The 21,122-nt window shown below is 33.7% G+C and overlaps 4 protein-coding genes across 7 annotated transcripts; 1 reads left to right on the top strand and 3 right to left on the bottom strand.

The window, feature by feature from the left end:
* Nucleotides 1-1,022: 1,022 nt before the first annotated feature.
* Nucleotides 1,023-5,022, bottom strand: LOC116343018 (serine/threonine-protein kinase 40-like). The gene is made up of 6 exons (XM_031770881.1): nucleotides 4,003-5,022; nucleotides 3,716-3,859; nucleotides 3,494-3,609; nucleotides 2,958-3,392; nucleotides 2,650-2,884; nucleotides 1,023-2,575 (listed from the first exon to the last, which is right to left on the bottom strand). The coding sequence occupies exons 1-6, from the start codon at nucleotides 4,459-4,461 to the stop codon at nucleotides 1,937-1,939; spliced, it is 2,028 nt and encodes a 675-aa protein (XP_031626741.1). The 5' UTR covers nucleotides 4,462-5,022; the 3' UTR covers nucleotides 1,023-1,936.
* Nucleotides 5,023-5,830: 808 nt separating this feature from the next.
* On the bottom strand, nucleotides 5,831-8,782 carry LOC116342808 (katanin p60 ATPase-containing subunit A-like 1). The gene is made up of 8 exons (XM_031770564.1): nucleotides 8,437-8,782; nucleotides 8,137-8,252; nucleotides 7,946-8,049; nucleotides 7,649-7,869; nucleotides 7,298-7,566; nucleotides 7,109-7,230; nucleotides 6,687-7,055; nucleotides 5,831-6,625 (listed from the first exon to the last, which is right to left on the bottom strand). The coding sequence occupies exons 2-8, from the start codon at nucleotides 8,213-8,215 to the stop codon at nucleotides 6,239-6,241; spliced, it is 1,551 nt and encodes a 516-aa protein (XP_031626424.1). The 5' UTR covers nucleotides 8,216-8,252; nucleotides 8,437-8,782; the 3' UTR covers nucleotides 5,831-6,238.
* Nucleotides 8,783-9,304: 522 nt separating this feature from the next.
* LOC116343055 (adenylate kinase isoenzyme 1) lies at nucleotides 9,305-12,089 on the top strand. Of its 4 annotated transcripts, none has more exons than XM_031770936.1 (7): nucleotides 9,305-9,558; nucleotides 9,672-9,748; nucleotides 10,644-10,766; nucleotides 10,945-11,219; nucleotides 11,304-11,388; nucleotides 11,474-11,623; nucleotides 11,694-12,089. In XM_031770936.1, the coding sequence occupies exons 2-7, from the start codon at nucleotides 9,746-9,748 to the stop codon at nucleotides 11,772-11,774; spliced, it is 717 nt and encodes a 238-aa protein (XP_031626796.1). In that variant the 5' UTR covers nucleotides 9,305-9,558; nucleotides 9,672-9,745; the 3' UTR covers nucleotides 11,775-12,089. The 4 variants fall into 4 exon arrangements, with proteins under 4 accessions (XP_031626796.1, XP_031626797.1, XP_031626798.1 ...); XM_031770937.1 differs by having other exon boundaries at nucleotides 9,305-9,493; XM_031770938.1 differs by lacking the exon at nucleotides 10,644-10,766 and having other exon boundaries at nucleotides 9,312-9,558.
* An 875-nt stretch (nucleotides 12,090-12,964) lies between these two features.
* LOC116343054 (actin-binding Rho-activating protein) lies at nucleotides 12,965-17,462 on the bottom strand. The gene is made up of 4 exons (XM_031770935.1): nucleotides 17,077-17,462; nucleotides 13,733-13,875; nucleotides 13,498-13,657; nucleotides 12,965-13,433 (listed from the first exon to the last, which is right to left on the bottom strand). The coding sequence occupies exons 1-4, from the start codon at nucleotides 17,119-17,121 to the stop codon at nucleotides 13,206-13,208; spliced, it is 576 nt and encodes a 191-aa protein (XP_031626795.1). The 5' UTR covers nucleotides 17,122-17,462; the 3' UTR covers nucleotides 12,965-13,205.
* Nucleotides 17,463-21,122: the final 3,660 nt, after the last annotated feature.

Raw genomic sequence — 21,122 nt, forward strand, 5'->3', positions numbered from 1 at the left:
CGAAATGAATGTAAAATTCTTTAAAAATCACGATCTTTTCTCGCTGAGGAAATCATTTTGCTCCGAAATTTGAAAATGCAATAATTGAATAGCATACGATTATCCAATTGCATCAAGAGTTTATTGTAATTGATCACCGTGATAAATCCGATTGCGTTTGATCGAAGACTAAATCGAGTTTGAGATGTGTATTGCGTAAGCTAAATAATACATAAGCTATATAAATTGGATGGAAGCTATACAACGTAGCTAAAAACTACGAATATGTGTGTGAGTGTGTGCGTGTAAGTCGGACAATCGGTTAGTTATAATAGAATCATCATTAAATACAAGAAGAACCGTTCATGGCTTAGTGCCCATCGCTTGCTATATTTCTTTCATTTCAAAAATGTATAAAGTGTATTTTGTTCATACGTCCTCAGCAGGGGTCCGAGGGGTCCGATTACCCCCCCCCCTGACGAAGTGTTACCCCTTCAAAATTTTCAAAGAATTCTTTAAATTTGCTAGGGAATTTCGCCAAAAAAGTGAGGACCTTTTTTTTTTTTTTTGCTCCTCACTTTTGTTTTCAACGTAGGAAAAATTCTTTAAATTTGCTAGGGATTTTCGCCCAAAAAGTGAGGAGCAAAAAAAAAAAAAAAAAAAAAACGAAAAAGGTACACTTTTCGCAAAATACACTTCACTTTTTTGCTTACCCCTCTCGATTTTTTTCAATTACCCCCCCCTTAAATTTTTTCCTTGAGGACGTATGATTTTGTTTCTGTTGCCTTCAATAAAAAATGGTAACGCACAACGTCAATTACAATAAAAATTATGAATAAAACACTTCATTTCTTTTTTCTACAAAAAAAAAATTACTGCATAAATATAGGAAAATAGAAAGAAAATCTTCGATAAAATCAAAGAATTCACTGAACATAAATTTTGAACTTAAAACATTTTTGTTTGCTTCAACTTTTGTTTCCTGTAATAATGTTAAATTGGATGTGAATACAAAAGTAAGCACGAAATTGTATACAATTTACTGACGACGTGAGCAACATTATAAACAAAATTTGTAAAATTTGTTATTATTGAAATTTTTTTTTCATTTCACAAATAATCCGCCTATATTCTATGTCGAGCTATTTTCAAAAGGATATACTATATACGTTAGACTCATTTATTTTGCTCTTATTTTACTCATTAAATTGTTGTTGCTGTTTTTTTTTTGTTATGTGTTTGTTTGTTTTTGTGTGTCTTCTTCTATGTGTTTGTGTTGCCAAAATGTGTTTACTAAAAGGGCCGTTTTACATTCAAATTCGTATCTACAGCAAATGCTATGTTGTATGCTCTCTAAAAGTTTGTTGTTTTTCACAATTTTTTCTACGCACTAACTCATCATATTTCTGACTCACTTGTATCAATTACACTAAAAAATTTAATTAGAGTTCACTGATAATAGATCGCAATTTTGTTTACATAGACCCCCAATATACTCGAATTTCAGTTGGACGAATACTTACTTTTTGCGACACGCGTGATGGTTAATTAAAAAAATTCTTTTATTCTGTTTTCATGAATCTATTCCGAAAATTGTCACATGAAATATAACAAAAATAAACCGCACAAAAGTCGGAATGAAAAAGCCTGTCAGTCTGTTTTCTTGAGCAAATGTTGTAGATTTTGTCCTAAGTCATGAATTTCCGATCAAATTCTTGGAATTTAATTCAAATCCATGACTATTGGTTATTCGAACTTTTTCGACGGTAAAAAAATATTATACAACACATTTTAAATACAAAGCTAAAGTTTAAAAAAAATGAAGAAGTATGAGCAATGATAAAAAAATCGAATTGGATAATATTTTTTTGCTAAACAGTTGTTAAATATATACTATTTTACTACTGATAATGTTAAACCAAAATGTATGGATGTGCGTGCGTGTGTTCTTTGGTAATTATCGGCCACCATGGCCATTTGTTTGGTTGTTTGTATTTGTTGACCATGCTCTTCGTATGCGCCGAATCAAGCGCACCTGATCGTTTTGTCGATTTACACCAGACGTTTGTTGGTTACGTGACTGTGACGATGCCACAGCACAACGATACAATTCACCCAATGTTGGATTGCCAATACGTAGAAACTGCCAACTTGTATTCGATGCATTTGTTTGCTGCTGTTGCTGCAAAGATAATGGTCTTTCAATAATACGGGAAACATTTTGTGGAATCGTACGATTTGATCGATTTATATTGTTGTTGTTATTTTGTACATCTCGCAGTCGACGAAGCATTGCAATGCTTGGTGAACGATTTTGATCACTCGTTGTATTTGAAGCGGTAGAAGATGATGTTATTGTTGCTGCGCTTAATCTTGTCGGAATATTTCGATTCGAACGAAACAGGTGCTGCAAACGAGTTATATCGTTGGCGTTCAGGTGACGTGCATCACTTGCAACATGTTGCACCGATATTCCACGTTGCGATATATCATTCAACAATTTATCAGAAGATCTTCGTCGTTTCCGCGATACGGGTATCGATGGTGGGTTTGATGTTGTCATTGTTGGTACGACCTGATCACTTGCAGTTTGAGTCTGTGGAATGAGTGAAAAATATAATAAGATTCATTCATGGTTTAAAAGTTGGATTGAGTAAAAATGCAATTTACATTTCTCCATTTGACTTTGTGGGATGTTTCTGGTGGCGTTGGATAATGAGCAACATTGTTGTCGTTGGTTTGGTTCATCTCAGGTACTAAGTGATCAGTATTCCCTACACCATTGTGAGAATCAATAATCGCTTTCAATTGTTCACGAACTTGAGTTGCTGTCAATCGTTTCGCGGGATTCAATTGAAGTAGACCCTTTATAATTCCTTCAGTGGCCTTGGATATTTCACAATTCCTGCAAATTTAACAAAAGCAAATTATAGTTTGGACGTCGAAATTTTGAAGAAAAAAAATCCCGTTTTGCATACATTGGAATGAAGTATTCAGCCGCTTTGATTTTTTTGAATAGCGCAGCTGGCGTGGATTCAAAAAATGGAAATTGGCGATAAAGCATCATGAATAAGACAACACCCAGAGCCCACATATCAGACGGTTTGCCTTTGTATGGCTTGCCACTCAGCACATCGGGTGCTATGTAGGCTGGTGATCCGCGTTGATCGTACAGCAAATCGTTTTCATTTAGCAAATATTTTCCCAAACAAAAGTTTGTAATGGTAATTTTGTTGGTTTGTTTGTTAAGTACAATATTTCCCAATTTCAGGTCACGATGGATAATATTTTTGGTGTGCAAATTTTCCACAACCGAAATAATCTCATAAAAGATTGTCAACGCCTCAATTTCTGTCAATTTTTTGCGATTAATTAAATACTGCTGCAAATTCACAAGCGCTGATGATTGTGGACTGAAATAGAACAATACAAAAACGCAAATAAAAATAAAATTACGGTAATTCATCGTCTGATGATGATTAAAGGTGGCGGCGGCAGCGGCCGTGTTACTCACTCAAAATCGTGCGGGGTCACACAGTCTAATACTAAAATCAGTCGTTTTCTCATTGATCCCGTGTAGAAATTATTGTTGCTACCATTATCGGCCAACACTTCTTCGTGTGCAACATCCTAATTGTTAAAAAAAAAATCGACAAAAAACCATTTAAAATGCATAAAAAATAAAATGTACTGTATTTTTGTTGAGTCATTTGCATATATTAAATTGAAAACTCACACTAAATAGTCCATGCTGTTGAATTACACCATTTTCATTTTGTAGCAATGACAGTAATGAGAACTCCGTATGTAAAAGCATTTTACCCTGTCGTTCGTCCAGTTGTAACTTTTCATTCGCTGTGTTATTGTTCAACATTAAGATCTGTGTGCGAATGAATAAATAAATAATAATAAATGTGTTAAATAAATTATCACGTGTCCAATATAAATGCAATTCGAATTTTGTTTACTTTGTACAAAGTACAAAATACGTATGTGACATACACGTCATAAATGGAAACGTACCTTGAGCTGCACAAATTCGTTGGTATTTTCTTTTTTTGCTAAATACTGTACAATGCTATCGACTGGACTATGTCCCAGTTTCAGGCCAATTATATAGGGTCCGGCCCGTCTAAATTCACGTCGATTCACCGTTTGTCCATACATTGGACACATGATGGCTTCACTTGGTGACTGTTCATCTTTCGCAATGTTATTATCACAATTATCGGAAATAGTTGCGGTGGCAAATGTCATTCGTTTATCGCTACTATGATCAGATGAAGCGAGTGACTCATTGTCGTCGGTAACGTCCGTTAGTATTGAATTTGATTGTTCGTCTACGAATGTTGATGTGCTAGTTGGCGAATCAAGTTTGCACTTTTTCAATACTGCATCGATTTCATCAAATTTCCGTTTGTTACTTTCTGTTATCACCATGGTCTCGCTATACGATGGAATTTCGCTTGTCATCAAAGACATCTTGTTTGTTTATTTTTTCTTTCTCAATATGTGAACGACACACAAACGTAATGGGTTTCTTTGTTTTGCTGTTTGAAATATTAATTAACTTAAAAATGTTCGACAATTGCACGTAAACAAAAAAATCAACAGAAAATAATTCAATATGTTAAAAATTATTATTCAATTATGAAATGGTGATATTATAACATCTTATGTCACTTTCACTTGTAAAACTTTTACTGTCGTCTATTCCATATGAGTTGAATATTATTTCTAATCAAAATCCTTTCATCGAACCACCATAAAACACACAATTCACGCTAGAAAATTTGCATGATGTAAACTATGTAACAGGTTTCGTATTATATTTCCTTGTTTTGTGTTTTCGAAGTCCGTTGCTGTGCTGACAGAATATCCAGGCGACGTCGACGACAACGAATTGGAAAAACTTATGTATGCGTCTTCCACCACACAAACAATATTTATATACGAAATTTTGGGTGAACAACAAACGTCGAAACATGCATTCGGTATGAATTGGTTTGTTCGTTCGTCTCTATTTTTTTTCGTTTCTTTTGTTCACGATGACAGTTCAATGTGAAATTCATTGTGACTAGATGTGTTACCAAACACGTACACCTCACCAATACATTCATACACGTACAAACATTTTGTATAACAAAATGTCAAAATACAGCCATTATACGAGAGTTTGGGGCTGTATTGCATGCGATAAAAAAGATGATGTCACAATCTTACGAAATTACATGTTATTCAAGTCAAGCTATTCATGTTTGAGCTTATTAGAAGAAACAAATGGTCGGTCTCGTTAAATTAACAACACAATTCTTTAATATACGAATTAATAAAAATATTTAGAGGAAACGACAGTAAAGCAAAAACAATGAAATTGTATATTTTATGGTCGAAATAACCACTAGAAAAAAAGGGACGGTTCACGATCGTTCTGGAATTTCTGGAAATATCAAATAAGTATTTCATCAGCTTATTTTGAAATCATTTAATTACAAACATATCAAATGTCAATTAAAAAGAAAATAATGCTCTGATGCTGATAACATATTAAAGAAATTGATTTATTTTTAAAAATGCAATAGCCATGAATACATTTTTTCATGAATCTTATTTGATTGATTCCGTAGGAGTTTTCATCAAAACACTCAGTTCACGATGAGAAATAAAAACAACACATTGAGCGCCCACGGTCAGTTTTGGCATATATGGAAATTGAAGACGATGTGGCGCCAATCTCAATAACTTACCTTTGAATTTATCGCTTATCGCCAATATTCTGAATAGATGAAACCGTGATATTGAAAGAGCTATTTTAAAATATTAGGAAAAATTAAATAAACGAAAATCACCGTTTTTAGTATTTTATGTATATATTTGGAGATTTAATTGAAATTATTTTGTTTTAAAGCTTAAATTAGAATAGATATTTCGTACAATTGATATATTTAATGTTGTTGTTTATTTGGGTTATTTAGTGAGCAAATGTTTTTGTTTTCAATATGTTGTTCAGACGTTTAAAAAAAATAAAGTTAATCACCGTTTGGATAAATAATAATATAAAATGTTTATGTATGTTTGTGTGTGTGTGTATGTTCACCATTAATAGGCATTTACGCAGGCATTATACGATTCGTTTTCTTAACGCGTTAAAAATCAATGTTAGAATTAAATTTTAAAGATTGTTCCGAATAAAATTGTCTTTTGTTTTCGGTTATTATCTCTGTGTCTCCCTCTCTAGGTTGTGGTTGAATGGTTTTTATCAGGATGAACCGAATTCTCGCATCCATCTTTCATACTTTTCTAAATCTTGTTTTGAGACACTTTTGTTGCATTTACTAATGGCTTCACTAAAATCTTGCGTTGAAACCGGTAAATCAACTTCTTCGGTGGCCAATTGTCGAATTTGCTCCGGTTTTAAACCGGCAATTTTACGTCGCATCGACATCATACTAGCATCACGACACACATTTGTAATATCAGCACCTGAGTAACCTTGTAGCTTCCGTGAAATACTTTTTAAATCAACACTTGGGTCCAGTTTCACTTCGCGCAAATTGATTTTTAAAAGGGCTTCGCGGCCTTCATCAGTTGGCAAGGGAATGTAAATACGTTTCTCAAGACGACGTCTCAACGCCTCATCAATATCCTAAAAAATACAAAAATTCTTCAAATTTATCCATTGTAGAAGACTTAATTTTTAATGTTACCCATGGAAAATTGGTTGCTGCCAACACCATCACAACTTTGTTGGCCTCTTCACTGCCAACGCCATCCATCTGTACAAGCAGTTCAGATTTAACGCGTCTCGATGCCTCGTGTTCTGATTCTGAACCACGCCGCGAACACAATGAATCAATTTCATCGATAAATATAGTGCTTGGCGCATAAAATCGTGCCATTTCAAATAATAATCGAACCATTTTCTCTGATTCACCACGATATTTGGAAGTCAATGTGGACGATGATACATTAAAAAATGTTGTGCCACATTCGGTTGCAACCGCTTTGGCTAACATCGTTTTTCCCGTTCCGGGAGGTCCGACCATTAATACACCTTTCCATGGACGTCGAATACCCTTTAATGATAACATTTAGTACAAATTGAATAGTTCATGGTCATTGAACTCACCTTAAAATAATCGGGCATCCACATTGGAAGAACAACGGCCTCCTCTAACAGTCGTTTGGCTTCACTTAAGTCTGCGATATCATCCCATCTAATATTGGGATTTTTCTGTAAAATATCACGCTCTGTTTCAGCGCGTTACGAAAAACCTCAATTAGTGTTATGTAAATGCAAATAAAAGACTTTATTTACCTAAAACATCCACAAGATCACCATCCATATGATTTGATGCTTCGAATCTCTTTTCTTCTTCGACTTGCTCTTCCTCCTTGTTTTCTTCATCTTTTGCTTGACTAGATTCCGTATTTCCATTTGCAGTGGGCCTCTTTCGTCCCGTATTCGGTTGACTTGATGCGCTGCCTTTTTTACCACCCTTTGACGATGCCGATGATTTTGACTGTGGCCCTTTACGATTATCTGTCTTTCGATTTGCGCTCGGCCGTTGTTGTTGTTGTGGTCGACTGTAAATAAAAACGGATTTATTCATAAGACTTTTCCAACTCAATTGTGCCAAAATCGGCCAAAATGGAATGTATAACGAACCGATCAATCGGAGGTGCAAATACATCTGGATCATGGTGCGGTGGTGGTGACCAAACATCAGGATCAGGTCGAAACCACGCGGCCGGATCTTTGTATTCATCTGTGCTTTTTGTGGGCAGGCGACGAAATAGCGGTGCATTGTGCAAATCCATTGTCATTTCGGTTAGCTCCTTTTGTATCGATTTCATTTGTTGATATTCTTTATTTATTTGCTGTTGAACCTAGAAAAATCAATAAATCGTATTCGATTAGGAAGTCATGTATGGATATCGACCCCCCACGCCTCCAATCTCATACCATCGTCCATTTTCCTTTTCGCATTGGATCATTTATGTTAGCTGTAAATCGTTGTAGTGATGGTATTAAAGCTTCATAATAAATGCTCGCACCGTCATAGTTTCCTACATGCGACAAACAATGTGACATATATTTTTGGTGTCATTGCTCTATAAATCCGAATTGGTTTTATGAACTAGTATATAACTCACCGGCTAGTGCCATATCGCGAGCCATTTTCGCATTCTCACATATTTCCGCGCTGCTAATGACCTTCGCCATGACTGTCATTCCTACGCCCAGTTAATATTTATATTTCTGGTCTATACTATATAAAACAGATGCACGGAATTTCAAATCGATTTAAATACACCAAATGTCAATTGTCATATTAATTATTATGATTATTGATGTCATGTCGTCACCAGTGTATTTGTTAATAAACAATTCGATCGAAGCAAAATTTTTATCGATTTAAACATAAAATCATTTCAAATGCACATTTTGCTTACAAAATTAATAAAATGATGATGATAAAAAAAAAACAACAACGACACGATCACATTCACTTCAGATCTTCTTTCTTCTTTGTTTTGGATAAAAAAAATCAACAAACAATTCAATGTTCTTAATTAAAATCGATGGCGGATATTTTACATTTGTGTCATTTTCAATCGAAAAAATGACTGTACACAACACATATTGAATGGAAACAACTTGTTTTTATCGTGTTTTTGAGCAGATTGCATAAAATCTGATCGCAGACAAACTACGCGAAACTATGTGAATTTTTGACGGTCTTTGCATCTATGTGTGCAGGTTGTGTTTCAAGGAAAGGTACATATTTGACTGACATGATTCTTTCAAATGGTTCACATACACATAGCGACACCATCGGATATGATTGTAAACACGCCGTTGTCCCAAAATGTCTCTTTGCTATGCGATGGAACTTGTAAACAAAGACCAAAAAATTCCCGTTCACACTATGTTTGGCAAATTTTCCGTTTCGAAAATGCTTCTTAAATGGAAAAATGATAGTTTAAACCAAATCTTTCAACATAAAATACGAAATTATATGCACATGATGGAAAAAAAATGTTTAGTTTTCTTTTGAAATTTCAATTTACCGCTGAAACTCTTGTCAAACTAACAAAACACTCAAAAATGAGCAATTTTTTAACTGATTGAGTGAAAATTGCATTTAATTCAACTCGAAATCATCAATGCTTATCGGTTTGCTCGTTGTTTTTTTTCGTCGATATATTTCGTACAACAACAATATGCGATTTGTTTATGCTTTACTAGCTTTCTGTTGCGCATGTGTGCACTATGTGCTGACTGTCAAAACAAAGTCATGTGAAAAATATACACACAATGCCAGAACAACAACGAAATCAAAAGTATTCTCGATGTGGCTGGTTTGTTTGGCTTTTTATAAATGAAAAATCAAGCATGTGATGTGATTCTATGTGCTGAGCTGAGAGAGAGATAGAGTGCGTGTTGTGAATATATTACGTTCAGTACGATTTTGTTTGTTGTGGCACGATAACCGCAAACATTAAATTGGTGAGCTTAAAATTTCAAATTGAAAGGAAATTCGCCAACAACGTCCAACGACTTGTGTCCTTGGGGTAGGCAATTTTCAAGAAATCGATTTTTTGTTTTCAAAAAGGATTATCGTGCAGTTAATCTCTTTTTCTGGTGACATAATACTGAAAAAAATTGAATTTTCTCTCATCTACAGGAATCAAACATTCTGTGGTTTTATTATATTCTTTACTTCAGTTGTTTGGCAAGAAATTCTTCTTCATAATCATCATGGTGAGTGTAAAATATAATCGCATAGAAAAATGAACAAATTTCATCAATTTTTATAGCTTTTTAATAAAATGAACCAATTTGCTAATGTGAACTTTGACTGACTTTCAAATCGGAGTAAATTTTAATTGGAATCATGTGATGAGCAGAATATTTAAAGAAGCAAAAGAAAAGGCGATAAAGTTTGTTGATTAAAAGACGACTTTATCTAAACATAAGCTATTTTCGGTTGCGAAACGGAGTTTCTTTTTCGTGCGAAACTATTTTCGTCGAATTTTTTCTCTCGAATGATTAAGTTTCAAAAGTCAAATAGTCGAAATCCGTTCATTTTCACACAAAAGATGATTACATAAATGTGAATTTACTTTGATGCTGTCAAGCGAAATAATTATTTTTTCTCGTGCGCGCGAGAACATCCGCCTACCTTGGAAATTGAAATATTCAATCAGAATGTCACTATATGAATTCAATGTCGACATTTTTGCGTTCGCGTTCAATCTAGTGAGCCGCTCGTTATAATTCGCACAGAAGATTCATTGTATTCAGTGGCCAAAATATGAATTCGTTGTGATTCGAGGCAAACGATGACCGTTGTTAGCCAATGTAATAATCTAAAATTAAATTCTATTTTGTGAAAAACGTCATCGTTCACCCGCTAAAAATCATTTGCAAAAATGAACAAACGAAAATATAACCTTCGAAATGTGTCACCGAAAGCAAGAAAAAATATTGCTCAATTTGCTCTATCTCCACTCTGGTCACAGCAACTAACAGCTGGAACTCTACTGTGTTTAATGAGATATTTCATAAAATGCCAATCATTTCTAATTGTGTCGTCGCAAATAAGCATATATGCGGAATGCATTGAACTTGAGTGAAAAATAAATCATTGTTTTAGCTATTCGCTTGTCATCAAATGGCAATGGAACGCGAGGCGATCCTAAAGAAACAATTACAAATTTTACAATCCGAACAAAGCAACCAATCGGATAGCACATTTCAACCCGTTCCAGTGCCATCTGTAAGTTGGTTTACTGTCATTTTCTGTCTGATATGAACGTAGTCAGCTTCGAACGTATAAAATACTGAGCTTGAGTAAAAATTAAATATTAAACCCATGGCAACTAACGAAAATTGACGCAATTTGAAATGACTGATTCGTACAAATGCTCAATAATGAATTCCATTTGTAATTGTAGGCAAGCAGTGACAATGTTCCAGTTATATGGATTTTGGGCGGACCAGGAAGTGGCAAAGGGACGCAATGCGCCAAAATTGTGGAGAAATTCGGCTTTAGCCATTTCAGCACGGGTGATTTGTTGAGAGCCGAAGTCGCTGCTGGCACCGATAAAGGTAAAGAATTGTCGGAAATCATGAAACGCGGGGACCTCGTACCAAACCAAGAAGTTTTGGACTTGTTGCAAAAGGCAATGAAAGAAGCTCTCGGTAAATCGAAAGGTTTTTTGATTGACGGGTTAGTATTTTTTTTTATTTCCATCACTTTTTTAATACTTTAAATATTGACTTAGACAATTTATAAACATATTTTGCCAAACAGATATCCTCGTGAAAAATCGCAAGGTGTTGCGTTTGAAAAATCAATTGCTCCAGTCGATTTGATCATCTCACTTGAATGTAAACCGGTAATTTAGTTAATTTTTTAAATTAAAAAACAATTTTCAGTTTTAAAATGACTATTTTCGTCTGTTGTTCTGGTCCATCAAATAGGAAACAATGGTATCGCGTATTTTGAAACGGGCTGCTGAATCGGTTGAAAAGCGTGCCGATGATAATGAAGCCACAATTAAGAATCGCATTGAAACCTTCATCAAAAACACCGACGAAATTTTAAGTCAATACCCATCACAAACCAAACGGGTTAGTTTCACTTTTTTCCAGCAATGTTTTTCGTATTCATTTTGAATTCATTTCGGAATTACGTTTTCAGGTCGACGGCGAACGAGACGTGGATGCAATTTTTTCCGAAGTTTCAGAAGCCATTTCTGCTGTGGTTGCCAAGAAATCATGAACATTTTGCACACTACACAAATCTCGACAATACATGCAATAAATACAAACATATATACAACACCATTTAAAAATCTAAATGTGGAAATTTGTTTTCGAAAAATTGGACCAAAAAATAACATTTTCTGGCGCTAATGAATGGAAGCAAAACAGTGCTATTGCAATTCATATTACTTACAACCTAAGAGAATGACACCAAAGTAATCACAAATTTTAACTTTCAATTAGCAAATTGAATTTGTCAGTAAACAATTTTTCTTGTAATTTAATGTTATGTAAAGTAAAATAAATTAATAAAAGACACTCTTCACACAAACGTTTTTTTCTATTTCATTTTAGTAAAAAAAATATACATGAAAATTTACAGTCTATGTATTTCGGATGGATATCCATCCGAGATATTTTAGAATATCTGAATATTCAACGCAACTGCACAGCGCCAGAGCTGTTTGCGTCGCAAATAGAATCTACGGTAGGTCGCTACGTATATGTGTATCAAGTGCCGCACGTACACAGTCACACTGTGTCTGTATTTTTCGTGTAGCGACATACCGTAGATTATATGTGAGACGCACACAGCTCTGACCCTGTGCAGTTGCTTTAAATATCCAGATATTCTAAAATATCTCGGATGGATATCTATCCAAAATACATACACTGAAAATTTATGTAGGTCGAATTGAAAAGATTTTTCAATTCAAAAGTAATATTCATCGATTAAACAAACACAAAAGCGAGAAAAGAACATGAAGACGGACAAGTTACATAACAACCCATTTATTGATGCACACACAAGAAAGTCGAACTGCACAAATTCATGGAAAATTATTTATCTCGATTAATTTTGAAAGTTATCATTTGCGCATTAGAATTACGTAATAATCATCGAAATATGTTATCATAAAAATAGACTTTCCTTTAATTTTTTTTGCAACGAATACTAATAAAGAAAACATTCCAATTTTTTCGATTCATAACTAATATATTTTCATTGTGCACTGAGTCTTATAATTCTATGCTACACATAACTTTTAAACATACAATACTGTTTATGATAAAACAGAAAAAACAACAAAGAATCATACATATGAAAAAGAAGAAGAAGAAGAAAAGAAAAATAAATGTTTGCACATAAAAGTATAGAAATTATTTTGAATATGAGAAAAGAAAATGATAATAAAGAACTCAAAATTGCAGTTATAAATCTAATTATTAGATAATATTTACATTCGAGTAACATTGTTTCGCGTCGAATGGTATGATTTGTTTTGTGTGTGTGTGTGTTTTCGTGATTTTGTTCCTTATCGATACACATAATAATGGATTTTTCTTTTGTTGTTGTGTTCTTCATCAAATAATTGGGATGTTTTGTATGTGAATAAAGTTGAGATAGACAGTAAATGTTCGAGATTTATTATTTAGTTTGTGTTGCTTATTTTATTAAAATATTGGTGGCTTGTGGATTTGGGCTGGCGCTTCTTCGTACTTCTTCGATTTTTTCCTCCAGAATTTTTTTGATTTCTTCAACCGTTTTTATCATAAAAATCGGCACATCATCATCTCTGCGCTGGAACAACATTTCCCCTTCAAAATCAATAAATTTGTGCTTTCTTGCTCTCAACAGCAGTCCAACAAGTTTGTCATTTATACATGTGTAAATCTATTTGAAAATAATACAAAATCATGAAAATTCATTTGATTTCAAACAATTCAATTGGACTCACATTAAATAGTTCACCAAATAGAATCACTTTCAATTTTGGATGCTCTTTGTCGTGTGAATAGCCTTCGGAATTGATGATTTGACACAATTCTAACATATCTTTGCATACATGAATATTTGCTTTTTGGCCACGCGCCTCAGTTAAGCTACCTGCCACCGGTCTTAATTATTAAATGAACATAAATAAATTGTTAAATAAATTGTTTTTATGGTGCAACAAGTCACAATTTACTCACCTTCCATATTCTTCTTTACTAAATTTTGGACGTGGAGCTCCCCGTTCTGCGTTGGCATTTGTGAACGGATTCAACAGTTGAGATTGTTGATGAGCATTCGATGATTGGTTGAACATTGCGACTTTGGACGACAAGGGCGAATCCTATTTTTGCAAAATAAACAACAATTGAATTTCCTTCGTTTTCAAATTATTAAATCTAATATGAACAGTTTTTCGCTCGATAATACAAAGTCTAAGTGTTCAAGGTGGTTTGAATTAAAACGCAAAATGCAAACACTGAAATGATATTCAAATTATTTTTGGATTTTGGTCACTCGAATGTTCTCTCTGTTCGAGTCGAGCAGCCAGACTGATCTGTTTTGATTTGTCTTTTTATCGTCCTGAATGATTTGTGGTTGTTAATTTTAGTGTGCGTCTAAACAAACAGCATGTGAAACTGGCCATATACAAACAAAGTACTTTCGATATCTGTATACTGTCTGAGAATCTCATTTGGATACGGTAACACAGCGTTCACAAGCAACGTGATACACGATTCGAGCGCGTAAATTTAAATAATGTTAATTAATTTTTTTTTCTCCAAACATTGTTATTAAAAATGAGAAAATCTTTGTTGTTGTTGTCGATTCAGAAACAGACTGAAAGAGAAATTTGTTGTTGTATGTATTGTGGGAAAATGTTTGGTTTTTCTTTCTATCCGCAAGAATACACAATGGCAATATGAACAAGTGCAGAGAAATTAATTGTTTGAGTTTGTAACTTTTCGTTGCCGTTTTGTGCCATTAATTAGCATTATATTTATGGAATTTTTATCGCATTACAAACGTTTGAACAAAAAGAATGAAAAAGAAGAAGAAGATGATAAAGACTATCAAATGGCATCTTGCATATGAGATATGAATTTGAATTTTGAATTGGTTGTAAAGACACAGTTTTTCCCGTTTTCTAAAAACGGTAATGGGAAAATACTGTCTCCCAAACTGTCAATCTCCACGACAATGCCATGTGTGGCGCCTTTTCAGCAACTTATAAGTTATTCGAATCAGCAAATCATTAAACAAATTGAATGTTGGCACATTGCCAAAAATTAAATTCAACGTGTTTATCGAATTTGGCTGATTTAGCCAAAATTGATTGATTAATCTTGATTGAAATAAGTTAAACGATTACATATCTTTAACAATGCATTTTGGCCCACAATTAAATGTTTGATATACGAAAAGAAAATATTTGAAATTCGTCGAGCATTTCCACAAACTGAAATCATATATTTTCTGATCATTAAATTGTGAATATCGTTTGATAAAAATGACTTGAGAAATGAAAATAGTGGTGATGATGAACTAAAGTGTTATCAAATGCCACTTTAGTCAGTGAATGGCGATCTTGTTACGAAATGCGGAAATTTCAATAGATAAATATCGTTACATGTTATAATTTCAGGGTCTTTGGACCTATCTCTTGTCCATTATCTCAATAAACTATCGGAATTGTGTTATTTCTTCATTTGTGTTTTGGTTTCTTGGTTCGTTGATGCATTGTAACGCAAATAGACCGATGCATTGTGAAAAAGATTAAATAGACAAAAGAAATCCAAACAATGGAAATGAGCGACGTAAAAGAGAAAGAAAATGATTCAATAAAATTACATATTCGATTCGACCGATAACCATGGCAAACAACAACGATAATGCATTCTCATATCATTAGATCTGTATCAAATTCATTTATATAAATTATGAATGTGTCGCACTGCATATTACTTGATTTTTGAAATTCGCGTGCGCTCAATTATACAAACTTTTATTCATATGAGCAGAAATTGATATGTTCATGTGACGGATGTAAAAAAAACTATTTCCCTTTAATTATCGAATAAACTTCTGCTCATGCTACCATATGCTTTGTTTGCAAACTTAATTAAATCTGCAAAAATGCCGACAATTCTTTTGAATATTTTGAATAAATTGCGAAATGAAAAAGAAAACATGAAAAAAAACGACAAAAATCGAGAATTCGCGATGAATTAAAATCTTAGTTGTTGTTGTTTTATTTAATTTCAATGAATGTGTGTGAGCCAGCGGTGTGTTTTTTACTGCGGTGTTGTCGATTTCCTCGTGCAGAGGTGTTGGCAAGCAGCACTTCTTCATCGCCTCGTCTCGAGATCTAGTTCGTAATGTGGGCAGTCGCAATTTAATTAGGTTAAAATCTGAGTAATGGAATGTATCATTTTTTTGCTAATTAATTGCCCAATAAACGCCGTTGTTTTTAACGGCCACACTTTACACATGAATGAGAATTTATTGCGCCTAAAATGTGATTGATTGACGTCGCTACCGACACCGCTTCAAGTTCACTTGATTCCGATAGATAAACGTATAAGTCAAAAGTCTCGAAGTCTCTGTCAAATGGCTGCATCATTTGTTTTTTTCTCTCTTCTGATGTTGGCACATTCACAAAAATGCGCTTCGATTTGCGCTCATATTGAATCATTCGAACGATGCTGTTAAGTAGATTTTATGTTGCGACGACACTACTTTCTTATACATCCGCATATTTTGCTCTTCTACTGCCCGACCACAGATTCTGTGACACGACTGAAATTGACATTGAAAATTTTTCGAGGCTCATCGAAATACACTCAATTCAAGACGGTTGCGACGTTCTGCGCCATGAAAATCGAAACATCTTCTGGTAATAAAAATTTTAATTTTATTATCCTGTTCCGAAATGACAAGAGAGAAAAAAATTGTCGGCAATTTCGCAAAATTATTATTATGAAGGAAAAGCAAATTCACAAACATCAATTTCTCACAACAGCAAGAAAAAAAGAAACAAACAAATGTAAATCGATCGGGAAATGAATTCGAAAAATACGAAGAAACATTTGAAATTATAAAAAAATAACAAAATATTCCACAAATATAAAAATAATTGAATCGTTCAGTTTATGCACGCACGGTCGCCGTTACAAAATAAATACTACACACATTCAATCAAAGTAATTTATGCACATTACAAATCGTATTTTTCACCTTACATGCGTTCGGTCTTTTATACGATATTACATGTTTATTCGCTCGAAATGCATTGGCCGCCTCTATTCAAAGAATCACGGCTTTAATTCAAGTTAATTAGATTTATTTAGTCTTCCCATTACCGAGTTGCGAATCAGTCGGTTAGAAAGAGAAAATGAACTGTGCGATTTGACGATTTAAAGTTTTCGAACAGATGATTTGTGATGAAAGAACACTCTCTGTTCCGAATTGTTTTCTTTTTGTCTGAACTTTTTTTTTTGTCAAAATTTATTCTTTCTCATTTTATTTTAAAATTGTCTCTTACCACAACGAATCTGATTGCGCTGAGTTCGTGATCTACATCTGCCATTATGATTGATGTGTGTTTTTTGTCTTGTTTAATTTACTTTTTTAGTTTTACACTGAAACTCGGACTAACCCCTTTTTGGATTTTCTTTCAGTTTGATATTTTGAATTATTTTTTTTCTTCTTTTAAATGTGTTTTGGTAATTCACTTTTATCTCCTCGAATCGGAATGAATTTTATTTGAATTGGAAATAAATTTGAGCAACTTCAAAACTGTTTGCCGCTAACAAATTGCAAAATAAAATCTATAGATTAAGATGCGCGCGAATATAATTCTCTAAGTTGCTCTAAGTTTGTTGAGTTTTACTTGTTGCTCGAAGCGATAATCTGATGCGAATGAGACTGGTAGCGCAGTTTCATTGAATGATATAAGAATGGGAAAGCCGCCACTTCTATACATACATTCAGTTGATGACGCCGTCGCGACGAAAAATAACCGCGCGCGCAACATACTCACGGAAAAAATTTCGGTGACGCTCATTTTGCCGATACTTTAAAAATAACGGCGAAAAGAAAAATTCCTCCGCAGCCGAACAATAACGATCGAAGCAACAAACAATTTTTTTTAAAGCGAAAGCTTATTGGGAGTCGGTAATTTTTCAACAAACGACCGTTATGTGCACGATGTAGAAGTGTGAGCCGTTTTGTTTGTTTGTTTGTTGTTGTTTTTTGGTGCGATGATGTGGGGCACACTTGCGAATATTCAAAAGCGAATGAAACTTGAGCTGCGGAATATTTCATGCCAAAATAATGGTATAGCGAATGGGAATGCACACGAGCGCGGGAAAGTATGCGAACATATGTTTGGCAAATTGTTTTTTTTTTTCATTGTTGATTTTTCTTATTTTTTCATGCGAATTCCACATTAATAGGGAAAACCAATCAATCTATCAACCAGCATGTATCCTTTAAATGAATTCGCAAATTGCCAGCAACATCCTTCGAATTAACTGTTTGCATTGAAAATTGCACTTTGTTTTATACACATTACTTTTGATTTTATTGAAACCATACTTTGAAACTTCAATGATTATCGAGTTCTTTGATCATCATCAGGGATTCCCCTGATGTTCATTTTGCGAGCAAAAAATAATGAATCACTCGTAATGCAATTGGCAAAGTTAGTAAAAATGCCGTTTTTGTTCATTTTGACGAGGCGGTGACAGTGAGAATTTTGAGTCACCGTCTCTGAATAAAACAGCAATAAAAAGTGTATAGTCAATATAAAATTGACTATTGTGGGTTAATTTCTTGAAATGACTAAGGTTTATTAAAAAATTATTATTATTATTTTCATTCATTATCCTGCGAAATTTATTTCATTCATATGAATTATTTTCCGTCAATATCAGTAGCTACGAATCGACGCAGACCAACCGATGGAATGTGTCGATATTTATAAACATATTATTTATATGCTACGGATTATGGACTTTTCCGTCGCGGCTAAATATTTGATGGAATTCCACCGTCATCATCGAACGAAAGCTGAAAGAGAATATTCCGAGTACAAAGTCGCGATCTTTAATTAAAATTGAATTCAGAAAAAGCAAACATAAAGATAAGCGATCGCTTTGCGTTGGCTTTTGTTGTTTTAGCAGACACGTTAAACCGTTTTGATTATTTTGACTTCGCATATTTTCGCGTGCAAGATCCTGTGAAGTGTCTATTTTCCTATCGAGCTCATAAAAATCGAGCGCGAGCAAATTGAGCCGATTGATGTGGTATTTTTAGATTGTCTTAGATCTCGTTTATTACGAAACGATACATGAATGAATGTTCATGAATTTCTCCATATTGATCCTGACATTGATCGTGAACTAATGTTTACAATTGCGGAAACCGTTTTGAAAGGCTACATCAAATCTCAATACTGTACTTTGTAAAAATAAGCCAGCTGTTGAACGATTTCTTTGTTTAAAGGATCGAGTACTATCTGTCAAAATATTTCCCCCTATGCCAAGCGAAATTAATTCGATATACGGCGCTGATGTAAATGTCACTCTGTCATTTCACAATAATACTTTTTTGGCTTGACAATATATAAGCTCTTCATTTAAAATGCATACACATTCATAATTATTGAATCGTTGAAAAAAAAACATGTCATAAAATATTTTTCTAACATTTTTCATTAAAAAATTTATTAAATTTTTTTTTTATAAAAAAATTAATTTGTTTATAAATTACAATAATTTCAACAAAAAATGTTTCATCGATTAAATAAGAATCCAATGTAAATAGTAATGACAATGCGACACCTACCGTAAAAATGCAAAAAGAAACTTAGTTGGTATCCATTGTAGCATTTTTGTCCACCATGACAGCATCTTCGTTTTACTTGACCAATCACAGAGAAGCAAAACGAAGATGCTGTTATGGCGGACCAAAATGTTACAATTCCAAATAAGTTTCCTTTTCTATTTTAACGGTAGGTGTCGCATTGGTATTACTTTTTACATTAGATTCTTGTTCAATCTATGAAAAAAAAAATTGAAATTATTGTTATTTTTAAACAAATAAATTTAAAATAAACGTAAGAAGAATATTTTATGATATGTTTCTTTTTTTTACTCGACCGTTCAAAAATTATGCATGTTGAATGAAGAGCTTATATATTGTCAAGTCAAAAAATGTATCATTGTGGAATGACATAGAGTGACATTTAAATCAGCGCCGCATATCGGATTTATTTCGCTTAGCAAAGGGGGAAACGTCGTACTTGCTCCTTTACGTCTCATTAAAAATGTCTCTTTTTTGTCAAATTATCGTAAAAATCTCATGGTTGACAGTCATCAACGTTGTTACAATGTTCGGAAACGCCCTAATTTTCTTAAATACGTCGAGTGTCATAAATCTTTGCAGAAGTGTCAACTCAGGTGACCCGGTGAACGATTCCACAAATGAAGCGTAGAAATTGGGTAAAATCCGTTCGTAGCATTTTTTTGGCAATGCATAATCAGCATTTGGCATCAAGCCAAAGTTTCACTCTTTCAAGCTGTAATTCTTCAAGTTACACCGCTCACGGATTTTGAATCAATCGCAAAGCTTTTTTCTTTCGTGATAACTTACGAAAATGAATTTTCATGAATGAATATGTGAATGCGCGATGTAAAGCGCATTTAAAATGAAATGCGTATGACTTTTATGATTGTAAATGACGTCTTGCTTTTCATTCATCGCACACATATCATTGTTTCATGACATGGATGGGCTGTTACGCCGCTGAATCACCGTCGTAAAAATATTTCACACGTTTCCGTTTCAATTGATTTGTTGATGAAATGTGCAGCGTAAACAACATTTGAAATCTTTCATTCATTGAAAGTTTTTAGCCAAAGTGTAAAATGATCGAATCACAAGGTTAAGGATAATACACTGAATACATCAAGTATACCTTCACTTTTTGTACTCATGGGACCATTAAAATGCTTTTGCTTTTTTATCAACATATGTCATACGAGCTGTTTTTCTTATTCATAATATAAATTTAAATGAAAGTTATAATTTCATTTGAGTTCATATCCTGGCTGTAACAAATGGCGCCACTAAAATCGATTGGACATTTTCCAAAGAAAATTTTAATATATGTAATGAAAACGATCGTGTCCACCACAAGAATGCCATCCAAATTATACATGTATATTATGGATTTGGTTATGCGGGTAGTCCAATTCCATCTATAAATAGTGCACACAAGCACGTTCGGAAAGTATTCGGCCTTGGCAAAATGTAAACAACATATTTTATACGAACTAAAAAATATCACAGCGAAGAAAAACAGAAAACTCATCTTAAAGAAGAGATCTTTGAATCATTATCTTATTAATAATTGAGGCGATTGGGAAAACATCTGTGCCAACGGTTCAAATGAATCAGATGTTTGATCAACATTTTCAAAAGATCGTCTTGTTTGACGTCATTGAACGCGAAATTGACTACGACCAAGATTTGCAATAATTAAAACCAAAAAAAAGATGAAAATATTTATATAAACTTTTGTGA

The sequence above is a fragment of the Contarinia nasturtii genome, unplaced genomic scaffold (genome assembly GCF_009176525.2).
Source record: "Contarinia nasturtii isolate CC-2019 unplaced genomic scaffold, AAFC_CNas_1.1 Cnas_scaffold_928, whole genome shotgun sequence".
NCBI lineage: Eukaryota > Metazoa > Arthropoda > Insecta > Diptera > Cecidomyiidae > Contarinia > Contarinia nasturtii.